Raw genomic sequence first — 15,465 nt, 5'->3', positions numbered from 1 at the left:
GTAGGCACAGACAGTATGTGATTAAAGGTCCAGTGTGTAAGATTTATGTGAAAGGGGCCTATTGGCAGAAATTAGAATAAGCCCTATATTGATATAGAGAAAACCAACAGTACCCACAATGAGTAGCACTTTGGCGACTGTAAAGAGGAGAAACTCCCTCATTAACAGGGAGAAACCTGTAGCAGAACCAGGCTCAATGTGGGCGGTCATCTGCCTCGACCGGTTAAGATGAGCAGAGAAAAATAGGGAGGAGAGGGGAGATGGGTGGAAATTGATAATAAAATAATCCCAGTGATATTTCCACGTGTGTTTCATCTAAATTGTATTAATTGTTGTTTTCCTAATCCTAGAATGGTGACCTTTATATTTATTTGTGCTGGGTCCTCTATACTTAGGCTGCCATGTTTTTAGGTGTCACTAAATTCTACACACTAAACCTTTAAGTGGGGACATTGTTGCCAACACTGTTTTTACTGAGAATACTAAATTTATATCCTGACTGCTATTTAAATATATTTTTTTTTTTTGTGTGAATGATTTTAGGATTTCACTGCTCTCAATGGTGTTTGCCTAAACTGTGCAGTACTTGCTGTTACTGTGTGATGGAGCCTACCAGAAATGTATAAGATAGAAAACTATGTGATTATATTATATATTAAGCGACTTGGTGTGCAGCAGAACTGTTTTGGAGATGTCTGAGGGCAATCAATGTGAATTTACACTATCATTAAATGTTTAATTTATTTCACTCACAGATTCACAGCTCTTGAGCAGTGCTTTATCGGTGAGTGTTGGTCAAATAATGTCACTAGCATAAGATACGAATGAAAATGCATATTGTATATTTTTTTATGTGTATATGTATTAAATCAATACAATTGGCAATGCTTTTACAGACATGTTTGACTGTTTGTATTTAATTACATTAGTCATCCAATCATGACAGGTGATTTGATGATATAGAGCTCAGTTTGAATGCAGATTATTTCTTCAAAGCAAAATATATTTTAAAAGTCCTGCCTACATTTGTTTACATATAAAAAATTCTATTTTAGTTACAAGTCTGTTATGCTCACTTTTGTTTATAGACACAATTCATTGACCTTCAGCATCCGGCCCTTCATTGACCTTCAGCATCCGGCCCTTCATTGACCTTTGGCGTCCAGCCCTTCATTGACCTTCGGCGTCCAGCCCTCATTGACCTCATCGTGAGTGTGGCAGATCATGTCGTTCTTTGTCATATGTGGTCCTCATTAATATCTACTCTAGAGTAATTGACAATGTATTGTCTTTCTCAGGTTTTGTGACCAAGATCTTCAAGACAGGCTCATCGAAATTTTCATAGTGTTGCATATTTTGGTTTAAATCATTTGTATTGTTATTAACGTATTTTGTGAGTTTCTCTGTCTAGGTGTCCTTCACAGCTTCACCAGATTTTCACGGTAAATTAGAGTAGATGAGAATATACACTATACAAAAGACGTTAAATTGGAAAAGCACACCTGTTGGTCAAGTAACACAAACTCTTAACTTGTACCCCAAATTGTAGGCCAACGTGTGACGACCAAGGCAGGACCACCTGTGACGAGGACGACCAGGGTCCAGTCAAATCTTTTTCTATCTTGGTGAGTATTTTGGATTCATAGATTTATAATTATCCACCTTACTGTACTGTTTTGCTTCTTTTCCACTTACATTCCTTTTTTTGTTCATCCTATGATCATCATCCACTGGCCACAGACGGGACAAACTTGGTTGAAGGTATTGTATTTAGTATTTAAATTATGATTTATATTTAACTTACATTTTGTTACAAGCCAATTTTTTTTGATCCCCAAATTGTATCAGAGATGCCGAGGAAGGGCAAGAGATCACAGGCACAAAAAGTGCGCTGGTCAAAGCTCGACCTGGCAGATCCAGCCACAGTCAGCCCACCCGGTCTTGGCCGAGAGGTACCTAAACAATAAATACATAGCTGACAGCATTATCCTAGTGTAATGTAAATATAATGTATTAATTGATAAGTTATATGTATTATCAGGTTCCCAAAGTACAGACCTCTCCACGGCCAAGAAATGTTTGGAGGACGGATGGACCCACTGGCTCCCATTCTCCAGCTAAAAAGGTGGGCTTTTATATGTCCCACACTTTCCATACAACATGCAGTCTTGAACTTGGTATTTAGTTATCAGATGACTGAAACCACAGTCCACTCACTCACTCACTCACACACACTCACACACACACACTCACTCACTCACTCACACACACACACACATACACAGTCTCTGTCACTCCGGTATATCTTTACAATACACAATGTCTTGAGTTTCACATACTTGGTATAATTTTTTTCCTCAGACGGCAGAGACGCCTCCACCAGCCAGACATTTCTGGTCAAAGGGCAATTCGCACACCCCTGTGAATTCTCCACCTTCAAAGGTATGGATTTGTTTTTGACGCATTGGAGATATGGGCTGGACCCAGATTCTGTTATAATTTTACAGAGTTAAGTAGTCATAAATACTTGATTTCCATATACAATTATTTGTTTTATAATTATCAAGTGACTGCTATGTTTGACAAAAAATCATTAATAAATCAAATTTAATTTCATGTCATCAGGTTTCCAAAATACAGACTCCTCCCCAACCAAGACATTTTTGGAGGAGAGATGCACCGACTGGCTCCTGTTCTCCAGCTAAACAGGTAGGCTTTTTATTCCCCACACTGTGGAACATCTATACAATACATTGTGTTTCATGAACTTGGTATTGTGTTAATAGATGGCACTTAGATTGCCAAAGTGGACACACAGATATGACCTGAACCCAGAATCTGTTCAATCTGATTTTGCTGAGTCAACTAGTCATAAATACCTGATTTGCAGAAACAAATATATGTTTTATAATTATCAAGTGATTATTTTGTTTGACATGAAGCCAAACTTCAAATTTAACTTTACATCATCAGCTTCCCAAAGAACACAACCCTCCACAGTCAGGAAATGTGTGGAAGATGGCTACAACCAGTGGCTCCTGTCCTCCAGCTATGAAGGTAGGGTTTGTTTTTTCTCTCCATGATTAATAGACAAAGGATACATTTCAAACATTGCATGTGTTCAACTTTAAAAAAAACGCATTGTAATTATTCATGACAAAAAAAAAAATCACACTAAAGTTACCCAAACAAATCTCTAAACTATATAATACCTTTAACTGTACTCTGAGTATGGTTACTTATGAATTAATTGACAATAGTGTCTTTTTAGAAACATACACATCTGAAACAAAAGGAGGACAACTCTTAAAGTGTACTCTTAACAGTGCTCTGTCTCAAATATGCACTTGCAAATGTAGTAGCATAGAGATGGGCCTTTTTTAAATGCGAAGGAGGTCCAGCTAAACAGGTTGTAGAAAGCTTTCATTTTGTGTGCGTGTGTATCAAGACAAACCCCATAAATTGAATATTAATAATAATCCTTTATACAATACTTTGTTTAGCTTCAGCCCTGGGCAGATGAAGACCCACTGTTTGAGAGTCCAAACAAAGAGAGAGGGACCATGTGGACGGTGAGGGCAACTCATAGTCAGAATGATGTTCGGTACAACACATTCTCCAGGAATCATCAGTGCACCTGCATGGCACTGACATTTCTGGCATACCACAACGAAGGATTGCGGTTCAACAGAGACAACCTTGACAGAGTGCTTCAGCAGGGAGATGCTCTCTATGTTGGCATCAAAAACCAACTCATTTTAGATAAAAGCTTTGTAAGTGACCACCTGACAGTTGAAGAAATGCCGAAGCAAGTATTAACAGACACTGATATGTACAATGTCCACATGTCTTCAGTGAGATGTGGCTGTCTGAAGGCCCCAGAACACAGCCGTGTTGGTTGGTTGACTCTTGCCAAACAACTTGAGGCTCTGACAATAGAAGTCAGCCATGCCATACTCATGGTATCTCCTGAGTGCTTTGCAGTTTTCCGGGACAGATCAGGGCGTTATGGACTCTTTGACTCTCACACAAGAAGTGGAAGAGGTCTTCCCCACCCAGAAGGAACTGCAGTTATGCTGACTTTCAATCATCTCAGCGACTTGATCGACCACCTGCACAAGCTGTTTAAAGACCGTGGTTGTTATGCCGGCTATGAGTTTGTGCCTGTTTCTTTCCATTCTGTCCATTCCAGTGGCAGTCCTGCACAGGCAGCTGATGTGGAGGTTACAGTAAGTGCTACATCTGTACCTCAACCAGACACAATTGCACAAAACCCAGAATCGCAAACAATGTCCCACATACCGGAAGCAGAAACTGTTACTGTTGAGATTTCTGATCCAAATGTGCATATGTCAGATGTTTCTTCAGCTCTCCCACAAGCACAACTAACTGTGGAAGCTGAAAGCCCAGAGAAAAATGAATGCAAAACACCACCAAAAGATGTAGACTTGAATCTAGGGGGAGATCAAATAAACAAATCAGTTAAAAATGTATCAAAACTAAACAAACATCGTCGCAAAAAAGCAAGGCGTACAAGTAAATCTCCCATTTGCAGAAACAAATGTGAAAGAAAGAAATATGCTCGCTGTTCAGAATTTCGCATTAAGAAACTGCAGGCTATGCGCATTAAATATACCCAAGACCACCATTACCACAAACAAAAGCTGTTATCTTCCAAACTTAGTTACACAGACCCTCGTGTTAAAGGCAAAAAGATATCAAACACTGTCTGTCGGTACAAGACAAATCCTGAATTTCGGTGCAGATGGAAAAAATACATGGCCCAGAAATATAACACAGATTCTGATGTCAGAGAATCTAAGAAAACATACGTCAAATCAAAATATGCATGTGACCATGACTATAGGCAAAAACAAAAACAACGTCAAACCATGTATTACAATGATACAGAATTTAGACTGCATCACATACGGCGCTGTACTGTGCACAGAAGAGACAGGCTGGCTACAAATGCTGCTTTTCACCTTCATCAAAAGTTGCAGCGGGCCCTGAAAATAAGAAGGAAATACAGACGGATTGTAATCCACCAAACTCCACAGCCTGTGATCAACCATGTGATGCAAGCTGCGATGTCTTCCTTCCGTGAAAAAATCCGTAATGGCCCCACCTATGTTTGCACGGTGTGCCACAGGGCACTTTTTGCTAATCAAGTTGTGCGTTGCGACAGGTCCAAATATGTCAAAAACGTTCACTTGGTAGCAAGTTGCTTAACAGGGAAATATGTTCACGTTTGTGACACGGAATGCTCGCCTACTTGTACCGTTCCACAAGAAAGGCAGCAGGAGTGGATTTGCCACACTTGTAACAGCCACCTGAGAAGAGGAAGCATGCCATCCATTGCAGTGGCTAATGAATTAGAGCTGGCACCTATCCCAGCAGAGTTGGGTGAATTAAATGTGCTTGAGAGACAGTTAATTGCCAAAGTCCTGCCTTTTGCAAAAATTATTGCATTGCCCAAAGGACAGCAAAGAGCAGTACACGGCGCTGTTGTGTGTGTGCCATCGGAAGTAAGTGCAACAGTGAACTGTCTCCCAAGACCCAGCGGTGAAGCGCAGCTGTTACAGGTTAAACTGAAAAGGAACATCAAGTACAAAGGGCATCAGTACTTTTACACTGTCAACATGAGAAATGTGCTGGCAGGACTACACACATTGAAAGAGATGCACTCAGAATATGAAGACATAACCATCGATGAGAGTGCTACTTTCAACTCAGATGATCAGCCGGTGGAGGCTGAACCAAATGGTGAACAGGCCGATCAGTCCAAATCAGACCCAGAGAAAGACAAAGAAGAACTTAGACCTGGTCTGGCCCTGGACACCTGCATGCAGCCACCTGACATTGCACAGGACATTTTATCATATGGCGAGGGAATATTTAGCATTGCACCCGCCCAAGGTAACAAACCCGTTGGCTTCTTTGCTATTCCAAAACTAGAAGCCATGGCCTTCCCTGTTCAATTCCCAACTGGACAGAACACATTGGATGAGGTCCGGCAGATTAATGTGTCCCCAAGCATGTACTTTAACGCAAGGCTTTTCTCAGCAGATAACCGCTTTGCAGTGGACCAGACTTACCTGTTCTTCTCGCAGTTTGTGACAGAAACACACATTGCTAAAAACAGCATGTCAATTCAACTGCGTAAAGGTAAACCCGTCACCAGAGATGGACGCAAAATTTCCAGCCGGATGCTTCAAGATAATAAAGAGGTTGAAAGACTGATAACAAACAAGGATGCGACACGATTCATGCAACCTCTTCGAGGCACTCCGGCTTATTGGGAAAAGGCGCTGAAAGACCTACATGCCATGGTCAGACAGGTGGGCAAGCCCACATTCTTTCTGACATTTTCTGCTGCTGAGATGAGATGGCCTGAGTTCATAGAGGTCATAAAAGCACAACAAGGTGAAAGTGTTGACTTTTCACAGCTCGACTGGAATGCAAAATGTGACATTCTACGAAGCAACCCTGTCACTGTGATGAGGATGTTTGAAAAAAGGGTTGATGCGCTAATGAATCTGATCCTGTCAGACGCACAGCCCATTGGTCAAGTAGAAGATTACTTCTATCGAGTGGAGTTTCAAGCCAGAGGAAGCCCACACATCCATTTGGTGGTTTGGATTAAGGATGCACCTGAGTTTGGAGAGGATAAGGACGATGAAGTGTGCAAGTTCATCGACCAGCACGTAACATGCCAGATGCCTGACCCAAATGCAGACCCGGAGCTCCACAAAATCGTCTCCGAGGTTCAGATACACAGCAGAAATCATTCCAAATCTTGCAGAAAAGGCAGTAGCGAGTGCAGATTTGGTTATCCTAAAGCACCCATGGACAAAACCATCATCACTTGCCCAGACGATCGTGAAGATGATGATGACAAGAAACCAGCAACAAGTAAAAGTGGGAGAAAAGGGAAAAAGTCCAAGCCAAAACAGAGACGTCTTCGACAGATCCAAAAGGACGCCATGGCTAAACTCAAACCAATATGGACTTTCCTTAGTGAATCAAAGAACCCACCCATGACTTTGTCAGAACTGCTGGAGAAATTCCAGATGACCTACCAAGAATTCAGGGTCAATGTCGAGAATCTAACTACCGGCTATGTCATTGTGATGAAGCGTCGTCCAATCGACTGTTGGGTGAATGGATTCAATGACCATTTGCTCAGGGTATGGAACGCTAACATGGACATTCAGTTTGTTCTCGACGAGTACTGCTGCATCGCGTACATGTTGTCGTACATGTCCAAGCCGGAACACGAGATGACTCAGACGCTCAATCAAGTCATCGGTGAAGTGCGTAAAAAAGACGTCAATGAGAAAGACGAAATGAAGCAGATCATGCAGGCGTACTCCAAGCACAGAGAGGTAAGTGCTCAAGAGTCTGTGGCGCGGACATGCAGCTTACCACTAAAAAAGTGTTCGCGCAGTGTGGTGTTTGTACAGACTGATGAAAACGCTCTGAAGATGAGTCTTCCCATGAGCAAGTTGAAGGAAATGGCTCCTGATACAGAGCAAGTGTGGATGTCGGGATTACCAGAGAAATACGCAGACAGACCCGAGGAACTCGAAACCATGTCTTTGGCTCAGTTTGCTTCAGAGTACAGGATACTCTATGGACGGCAAACAGAAGGTCCAAATGCCATTCGCCTTTTGAATGAAAGAGGATTCATTCAAAAAAGAACTAGAGGAAAACCTGCCATCATCAGATTTCCCCGCTTCTCAGAACAGAAAGACCCAGAGAAGTTTCACTGCAGGTTGCTTAAACTGTACTTGCCACACAGATCCAATGATGACCTCAAAAGTGAACAATACCCGACATATGAGCAGTACTACAAGTGTGCTACCAAATGGGAGTATGCAGTAAAAGACCTGGTGGATGCCATGAAGAACCGATATGAAGGACATGGCAAAAAACTGCAGAAGGCCCTGGAAAAGGTCAGTGAAGAAGGTTCCCTTTTTAATGCATGGAACCGTTTTGCATCAGAGGCTGAGGTGGATCATTTGGAGTGCCTGGAACAGCGACCAGTATCGGACCCCAATGAGGAAAATGAGAGAGACGACGTGCCTGAGTATGAAGTCACACGTGATGGAACTGTACCAGCAGTAGAGGTACCAAAGCTGAGTGCAGAGTATGTTAGACAGCTGTACCGAAGCCTCAACGAAACGCAGGCGTCCATTTTCTACACTGTGCGCGAGTGGTGCCTCAAGCGTGTCTGGGGCAACAATCCAGACCAATTCTTTTACTTTGTCTCCGGGGGAGCTGGCTGTGGAAAATCCCATGTAATCAAATGCATATATGAGGAGGCCACCAAGATTCTGCACCAACTCCCCAGATTCCGTGACCAGGCAGACATGTCCATGCCTGCAGTGCTACTGACTGCATTTACTGGCACTGCAGCATTCAACATATCTGGAAAAACCTTACACTCCATCCTCAAACTGCCAAAATCTTTGAAACCACCATATCGAGGACTTGGCAACGCATTGGATGAAATGAGAGCAACGCTATCCAATGCAGACATTCTGATAATCGATGAGATATCCATGGTTTCCAAAGAGTTGTTTTCCTATGTCCACTGGAGATTTCAACAGATCAAAGGCAACAAGAAACCTTTCGGAGGGATGTCTGTCCTGGCAGTAGGAGACTTCTACCAACTGCCACCCCTAGGTAGAGCCAAACCACTCTGTGTCTATGAGGGGTCGGTGCTTGACCTATGGAAGGACAATTTTAAAATGGTCACCCTGACACAGATCATGCGTCAAAAAGATGATCTTGCTTTTGCAGAACTGCTGAATAGGATGCGCGTCAAACCAAAGACAGAAGCACTATGTGACAATGACAGAGCTTTGCTCAACACACGTGTCACTGACATCAACAACTGCCCACCCAATGCCCTGCATATATTTGCAACAAACAAAGAGGTTGATGCGCACAATTCTGCAACCGTAAGTGCTCTCCATTCTGACTTTGTCAACATCAAGGCAGAAGACCATCTGAAGGACATCCCCAGTGGGCAAATGGTCCAGATTGGAGGTGTCAAGGGAAACAAAAGAGATTTACCTGACAACATACAAGCTGCGCACGGCGTACGCGTTATGCTCATCAGGAATCTGGATGTAGAGGATGGACTTGTTAATGGAACATTTGGAACGATTGCCAACATTGTGACAAGAGAGGAAAGTGGACGAACGACAGTGAGACTGGTTGGACTTAAGTTAGACAATCCAACCGCGGGACAAAAACTCCGCAAAAAGTTAAAAGGACCGTCAGATGACTTGGTGTATATTGAAAAGAGCGAGGAATACACCAGCAAAAAAGGAGTGGTCCGAAGGCAGTTCCCGATGAAGCTGGCCTTTGCCTGCACAGCTCACAAAGTGCAAGGCATGACAATGCAGTCTGCAGTAGTGTGCTTGAAGCGTGTGTTTGAGTCTGGAATGTCGTATGTTGCCCTCAGCCGGACAACCTCACTTCAAGGACTTTACATAACAGATTTGGATGAAAAGAAAATCTATGCTGACCCTCAAATCGCAGCTGCAATGGAAAATATGGAACAAGCATCTTTCCAGAGCACAAGGCCACTGTTGCAAAACATCACAGCAGCAGATCAAACAGCTCAAACTTTGACACTAGTACACCACAATGCTCAGGGACTTCCTTCTCACATTGAGGACATGAAGTGCCACCATGAACTGCGACTGGCCGATGTTCTGTGTATAACAGAAACACATTTGTCTGGATCAGTTGATTCCCCACAGTTCCAGTTAGAAGGATACAACATCTTTACACGCAGCAGACATGTGTCCTACACAAATTATCCAGACATGGCAAAAAGGGATGGAGGTGGAGTTGCAGTGTACTGTAAGAGCCACATTCAAGCAGAGGCTCGAAGGTACATTCAAAATGTGACTGATCTTGAGTTTGTAGTTGTAAAATTGGAGAACCCAGTCCAAGCACTGATTGCAGCTGTGTACAGACCACCACACTTCAGCCTTGAGAGGTTTTTACCAAATATGTCAAATCTCTTGGACTCTCTCGCCATAATGAATCACCAGCCTGTCATTGTGTGTGGAGACTTTAATGAGGACCTCCTCAGCAAAGGAAAGAAGACAATTCATGAACTGTTTCAGTCCAGAGGCTATACACAGATAATCACAGCTGCAACAACTCAAGGTCAGACACTACTTGATCACATTTATGTATCTCAGCCACATATGTGCCTCCAAAGTAGTGTGCTCCAAACCTACTACAGTTATCACAGTCCAGTTTATTGCGTTTTAAGTCTGTGATAACCATAGCAGCTAATATATATGAATATAACTTTTTTTTATTTGTTGATTTGCTGGCTGTTTGGATTGGCTCCCAAGGGGGCGGTTCAGGCAGCGGCGTGTTTTTACAAAGTCAAAGAGTTATTGAGGGCGTCTACTGAGCGGGCTAAATGGCATTCGTTACATCGCCATACAAGCCAGTAGTCAGTCCAATTTACCTTTATTTTTTTTATTTCTTTTATTTGCTGGCTGTTTGGATTGGCTCCCAAGGGGGCGGTTCAAGTAGCGGCGTGTTTTTACAAATTCAAAGAGGTATTGAGGGCTTCTACTGAGCGGGCTAAATGGCATTCGTTACATCGCCATACAAGCCAGTAGTCAGTCCAATTTACTATTTTTTTTTTCTGGGTGCTGCGTTCAACCATGTTACTTAAGCCCAAGTTTTCTGGGTTATATGTTATTCCTATTTATTTGTGTATAATCATGCTACTTAGGCCTAAAATGTATGGATGTGTTGTTATTTCTATTTATTTGCGATCTTGTGTATAATCATGTGAATTAAGCCTAAGTAATCTGGAAGGTTGTTACTTCCATTTCTAATCGTGTTACTTAAGCCTACGTTCTCTGGACTGTTGTCATTTGTATTTATTTGTGATTCCGTGTAGTATCATGTTACTTAGGCCTAAGTTCTCTGGTCAGTTTTTATTTCTATTTATTCATGATTCTGTGTATAATCATGCAACTTAAGTTCTCTGGACGGTTGTTACCTCCATTTCTAATCATGTTACTTAAGTCTAAGTTATCTGGACTATTTTTATTTCTATTTATTTGTGATTCTGTGTATAATCATGTTACTTAAGCCTAAGTTGTCACAGGGCGTTGTCATTTCTATTGCATGACTTTTTTATTTCTTTTATTTGCTGGCTGTTTGGATTGGCTCTCAAGGGGGCGGTTCAGGCAGCGGCAGGTTTTTACAAATTCAAAGAGGTATTGAGGGCTTCTACTGAGCGGGCTAAATGGCATTCGTTACATCGCCATACAAGCCAGTAGTCAGTCCAATTTACCTTTATTTGTTTTATTTCTTTTATTTGCTGGCTGTTTGGATTGGCTCTCAAGGGGGCGGTTCAGGCAGCGGCAGGTTTTTACAAAGTCAAAGAGGTATTGAGGGCTTCTACTGAGCGGGCTAAATGGCATTCGTTACATCGCCATACAAGCCAGTAGTCAGTCCAATTTACCTTTAGTTTTGTGTACCATTAGGTTTAAAAAATTCATCAACATCTGATTCTTTCGTTTGCGATTCTGGGTCAATCACATTCTTAAATTCTAACTTCTCTGGGTTCAGTATTATTTCTATTGTGTGACTTTTTTATTTCTTTTATTTGCTGGCTGTTTGGATTGGCTCTCAAGGGGGCGGTTCAGGCAGCGGCAGGTTTTTACAAAGTCAAAGAGGTATTGAGGGCGTCTACTGAGCGGGCTAAATGGCATTCGTTACATCGCCATACAAGCCAGTAGTCTGTCCAATTTACCTTTAATTTTTTTAATTTCTTTTATTTGCTGGCTGTTTGGATTGGCTCTCAAGGGGGCGGTTCAGGCAGCGGCAGGTTTTTACAAAGTCAAAGAGGTATTGAGGGCTTCTACTGAGCGGGCTAAATGGCATTCGTTACATCGCCATACAAGCCAGTAGTCTGTCCAATTTACCTTTAATTTTTTTAATTTCTTTTATTTGCTGGCTGTTTGGATTGGCTCTCAAGGGGGCGGTTCAGGCAGCGGCAGGTTTTTACAAAGTCAAAGAGGTATTGAGGGCATATACTGATTGGGCAAAATGGCATACGTTACATCGCCATACATTTTATTTCTTTTATTTGCTGGCTGTTTGGATTGGCTCTCAAGGGGGCGGTTCAGGCAGCGGCATGTTTTTACAAAGTCTAAGAGGTTTTGAGGGCTTCTACTGAGCGGGCTAAATGGCATTCGTTACATCGCCATACAAGCCAGTAGTCTGTCCAATTTACCTTTAGTTTTGTGTACCGTTAGGTTTAAAAAATTCATCAACATCTAATTCTTTCATTTTCGATTCTGGGTCAATCACATTCTTAAATTCTAACTTCTCTGGGTTCAGTATTATTTCTATTGTGTGACTTTTTTATTTCTTTTATTTGCTGGCTGTTTGGATTGGCTCCCAAGGGGGCGGTTCAGGCAGCGGCAGGTTTTTACAAAGTCAAAGAGGTATTGAGGGCTTCTACTGAGCGGGCTAAATGGCATTCGTTACATCGCCATACAAGCCAGTAGTCAGTCCAATTTACCTTTAATTTTTTTAATTTCTTTTATTTGCTGGCTGTTTGGATTGGCTCTCAAGGGGGCGGTTCAGGCAGCGGCAGGTTTTTACAAAGTCAAAGAGGTATTGAGGGCTTCTACTGAGCGGGCTAAATGGCATTCGTTACAACGCCATACATTTTATTTCTTTTATTTGCTTGCTGTTTAGATTGGCTCCCAAGGGGGCGGTTCAGGCAGCGGCGTGTTTTTACAAAGTCAAAGAGGTATTGAGGGCTTCTACTGAGCGGGCTAAATGGCATTCGTTACATCGCCATACAAGCCAGTAGTCTGTCCAATTTAACTTTAGCCTTTGTGTTCTGTTAGGTTGACATTTCATTGTATGTGTTGAATGTCATTTTTCTTTCTTTTTGTATATTGTTTACCCGAGTGTTTTGAGTCATTGTAAACTCGTGGTATAGTGGCACAGTTGTCTATTGGGTGGACATTGATTGACAAATGCTGTGTAAGTGTAAACAAAGTGAGATAAAAAATGAGACAGAGGGATCCCGAAGCAGTTCCAGTGCAATGCAGTTCCAGAGATCCAGATGCAGACAAGGAAAAGGACAGCTGCTTGAATGAAGAAGTTGCAGCCCAAAAAGAAGAAATTGAGGTAAGTAGTAGTTTAACATAAGTATAGAGATGCACAGACATCATTGTTGGTGTTTATTCAGTCAAATGTTTATCTACATATTGTTTGGTATATAATGCCCAGAGAATTATTGTTTGTAACTCAATCAGAGAGATCTAGAATGTTTTGTAGGTTATGCTGAGTATCCTGATGTTTGTTATATTTTTCCATAGCCACCAGCAGTGAAGACGGTTACAGCGGTGCAGACAAAGTCCGACAGGTGGCAGTTCAAAGGAGGAAGAAATTTGGTAAATGTTGCACCACACAAAATGTCTTCACCTCTTTGTCTATTAAGGTTGTTATGCCTTTTGATAATTATTCTTAATTGCTGAAGTTATGCCCAGTGCCTAATGATGCTTTTGTTTCCTCATGCCATGACACCCACATGAGGTAGTGCCTGACTACTCGTTATCATATGCAGAAAAACTGCGTAAAGCTAAGTACTCATTTTCTTCAACATAATACAATTCTGATTTTTCTCTTTGGTCTGAAACATTAAAAGTAATGCAGTTTTGTTTTCTTTTTCTTTTTTGTAATATGACTGCCATAATCTTGAAATGGTGAGAAAAAGTCATGAGGACGAGCAGGACGAGGATGACCAGTTCCTGTGAGGGACTCAAATGAGGCTGGCAAGGAGAAGAACCTGGTTCATCAGTGAAGACAGCACTTCCATGTCCAGTGAAGAATCAGCTTTAAACACAAGGCTTGAGGTGACACCTTAAACTTTATGAAGACTACTGCATCATTACCGTTGATCAGATGTACTACTTGCCAAAGATATTTCATCAGCAACTTGTTTTTTTCCAACTAGAAACTAGAACAGGAGGGAGAATCCAGACTGACATGTCATAGGACACCAGCAGTTTCAGTAAGGGAAAGCAGAAACAACAATAATTACGCAAGTGATGCCAACAGCAGCTCTTTTGAAGTTTCTGATTATGCTTTTTCTTTTAGAAAATTAAAAACCAAATGAGACAGAGGCCGAATCAATGATCAGCAAAATGGGTACAGTCATAGCTTTAGTGAAGGACAAGAGGATCATCAGTGAGAACCCAAGTAACAACAGCATCCTTTGAGAGAATTCAAGGGAAGAAGCGACATCCCAAGGTAAACAATACGACTGACAACTGGCATTTAATCTTTTTCCAAACTGGTGTTTTCTTTGAGTTCCTTACTGAATTCAAATACAGTTGAGTCACACTACAATGTAAGATTAGCCATTACTGCCATTACTGATTTTTCTGTGTGCTTTCAGGGATAGAGGAAGATGGCTGGATTCTTCCAAGATGTCTCTCTGCTGCACATCAAACCAACTGTATCCATTATCCAGAATGGTTACCTCACAGCAAAGTCTTAACCTTTCTTATATGCTGCATACTATGTGGTTTAACATTGTGGTTATTGTAGTGTTTTCATTTGAGTATTTTGAATATTTCCCCTTTTTTTTTCTTTTTTTTTTTTTATAAATATAGATGTAGGGAAAGTACAATACAAATTTAAACATTTTTAAACAAATCATAATTTATTAACTTTTATAAATGTATAAAATGTGAAGTTATATTCTATCAAATGTTGTCAATGTATATCTGAGTTTGTAATTTATAATTTTCTTGTTAAATATGTAATTTTTATGTTCTTTATTTTACTTATTTATTAATTCTGTTGTACAAATAAACTGTGAGAGATGCTTTACTTACTCTTTCTCTGGAATTGAGTTTTATTTGTAATGGTGTAAACTGTAATTCTCTGTTCGAAATTTGTAGGCATAGCTACAGCGTGGCAAAAAATAAAACCTGCCACAAAGAAGGCAATCTGCAGTTTGGTTCAATTCACATCCATTGACTTTGTGACTTAGTACTGGAAACATCGGAGTCTCATCAGGCTGCAGATCAAAAATGCAGCTTTTATAAATGTCTCTCTCAGGTTCTCTCAGGTTCTCTCTCCTTCCTCTCGAACTGTTACAGTCTCTCTCTCTCTCTGAAATTGGTCAACTCTCAGGGTCTCTGTCCTTCGTCTTAAAGGAAATGTCTCTCTGTGCGCGAGCGTCGGCGACGAGCACAAGGCACCCATTCAAAATGTCTCGGCAGGAGAGATTTTCTAGTTTTTCTTAGTTCTTCTTCCGTAAATTTTCGTCCCGCTACTCCTCCCACAGATTTCGTCGCACATACTCGAGACCTATAAAAATACATGCGGAAATACGTCGAATCCTGTGCTATGACTTTTCTAAGAATTTCGTCCAAT

General features: G+C 41.4%; 1 protein-coding gene across 1 annotated transcript; it reads left to right on the top strand.

Moving 5' to 3' along the window:
* Nucleotides 1-6,809: 6,809 nt before the first annotated feature.
* Nucleotides 6,810-14,092, top strand: LOC138407818 (uncharacterized). Its single transcript, XM_069525395.1, has 3 exons — nucleotides 6,810-13,206; nucleotides 13,398-13,934; nucleotides 14,036-14,092. The coding sequence occupies exon 1, from the start codon at nucleotides 6,849-6,851 to the stop codon at nucleotides 10,308-10,310; it is 3,462 nt and encodes a 1,153-aa protein (XP_069381496.1). The 5' UTR covers nucleotides 6,810-6,848; the 3' UTR covers nucleotides 10,311-13,206; nucleotides 13,398-13,934; nucleotides 14,036-14,092.
* The last annotated feature ends 1,373 nt before the right edge of the window (nucleotides 14,093-15,465 follow it).

The sequence above is a fragment of the Paralichthys olivaceus genome, chromosome 5 (genome assembly GCF_024713975.1).
Source record: "Paralichthys olivaceus isolate ysfri-2021 chromosome 5, ASM2471397v2, whole genome shotgun sequence".
In the NCBI taxonomy this organism is placed as follows: Eukaryota; Metazoa; Chordata; class Actinopteri; order Pleuronectiformes; family Paralichthyidae; genus Paralichthys; species Paralichthys olivaceus.
Note: the sequence above shows the minus strand (reverse complement) of the source record. Positions and strands in the feature narration are given on the sequence as shown.

Bases quoted from the DNA above. Each gene is read 5' to 3' on its own strand.
- LOC138407818 (XM_069525395.1), top strand. From the start codon at position 6,849: ATGGACAAAACCATCATCACTTGCCCAGACGATCGTGAAGATGATGAT.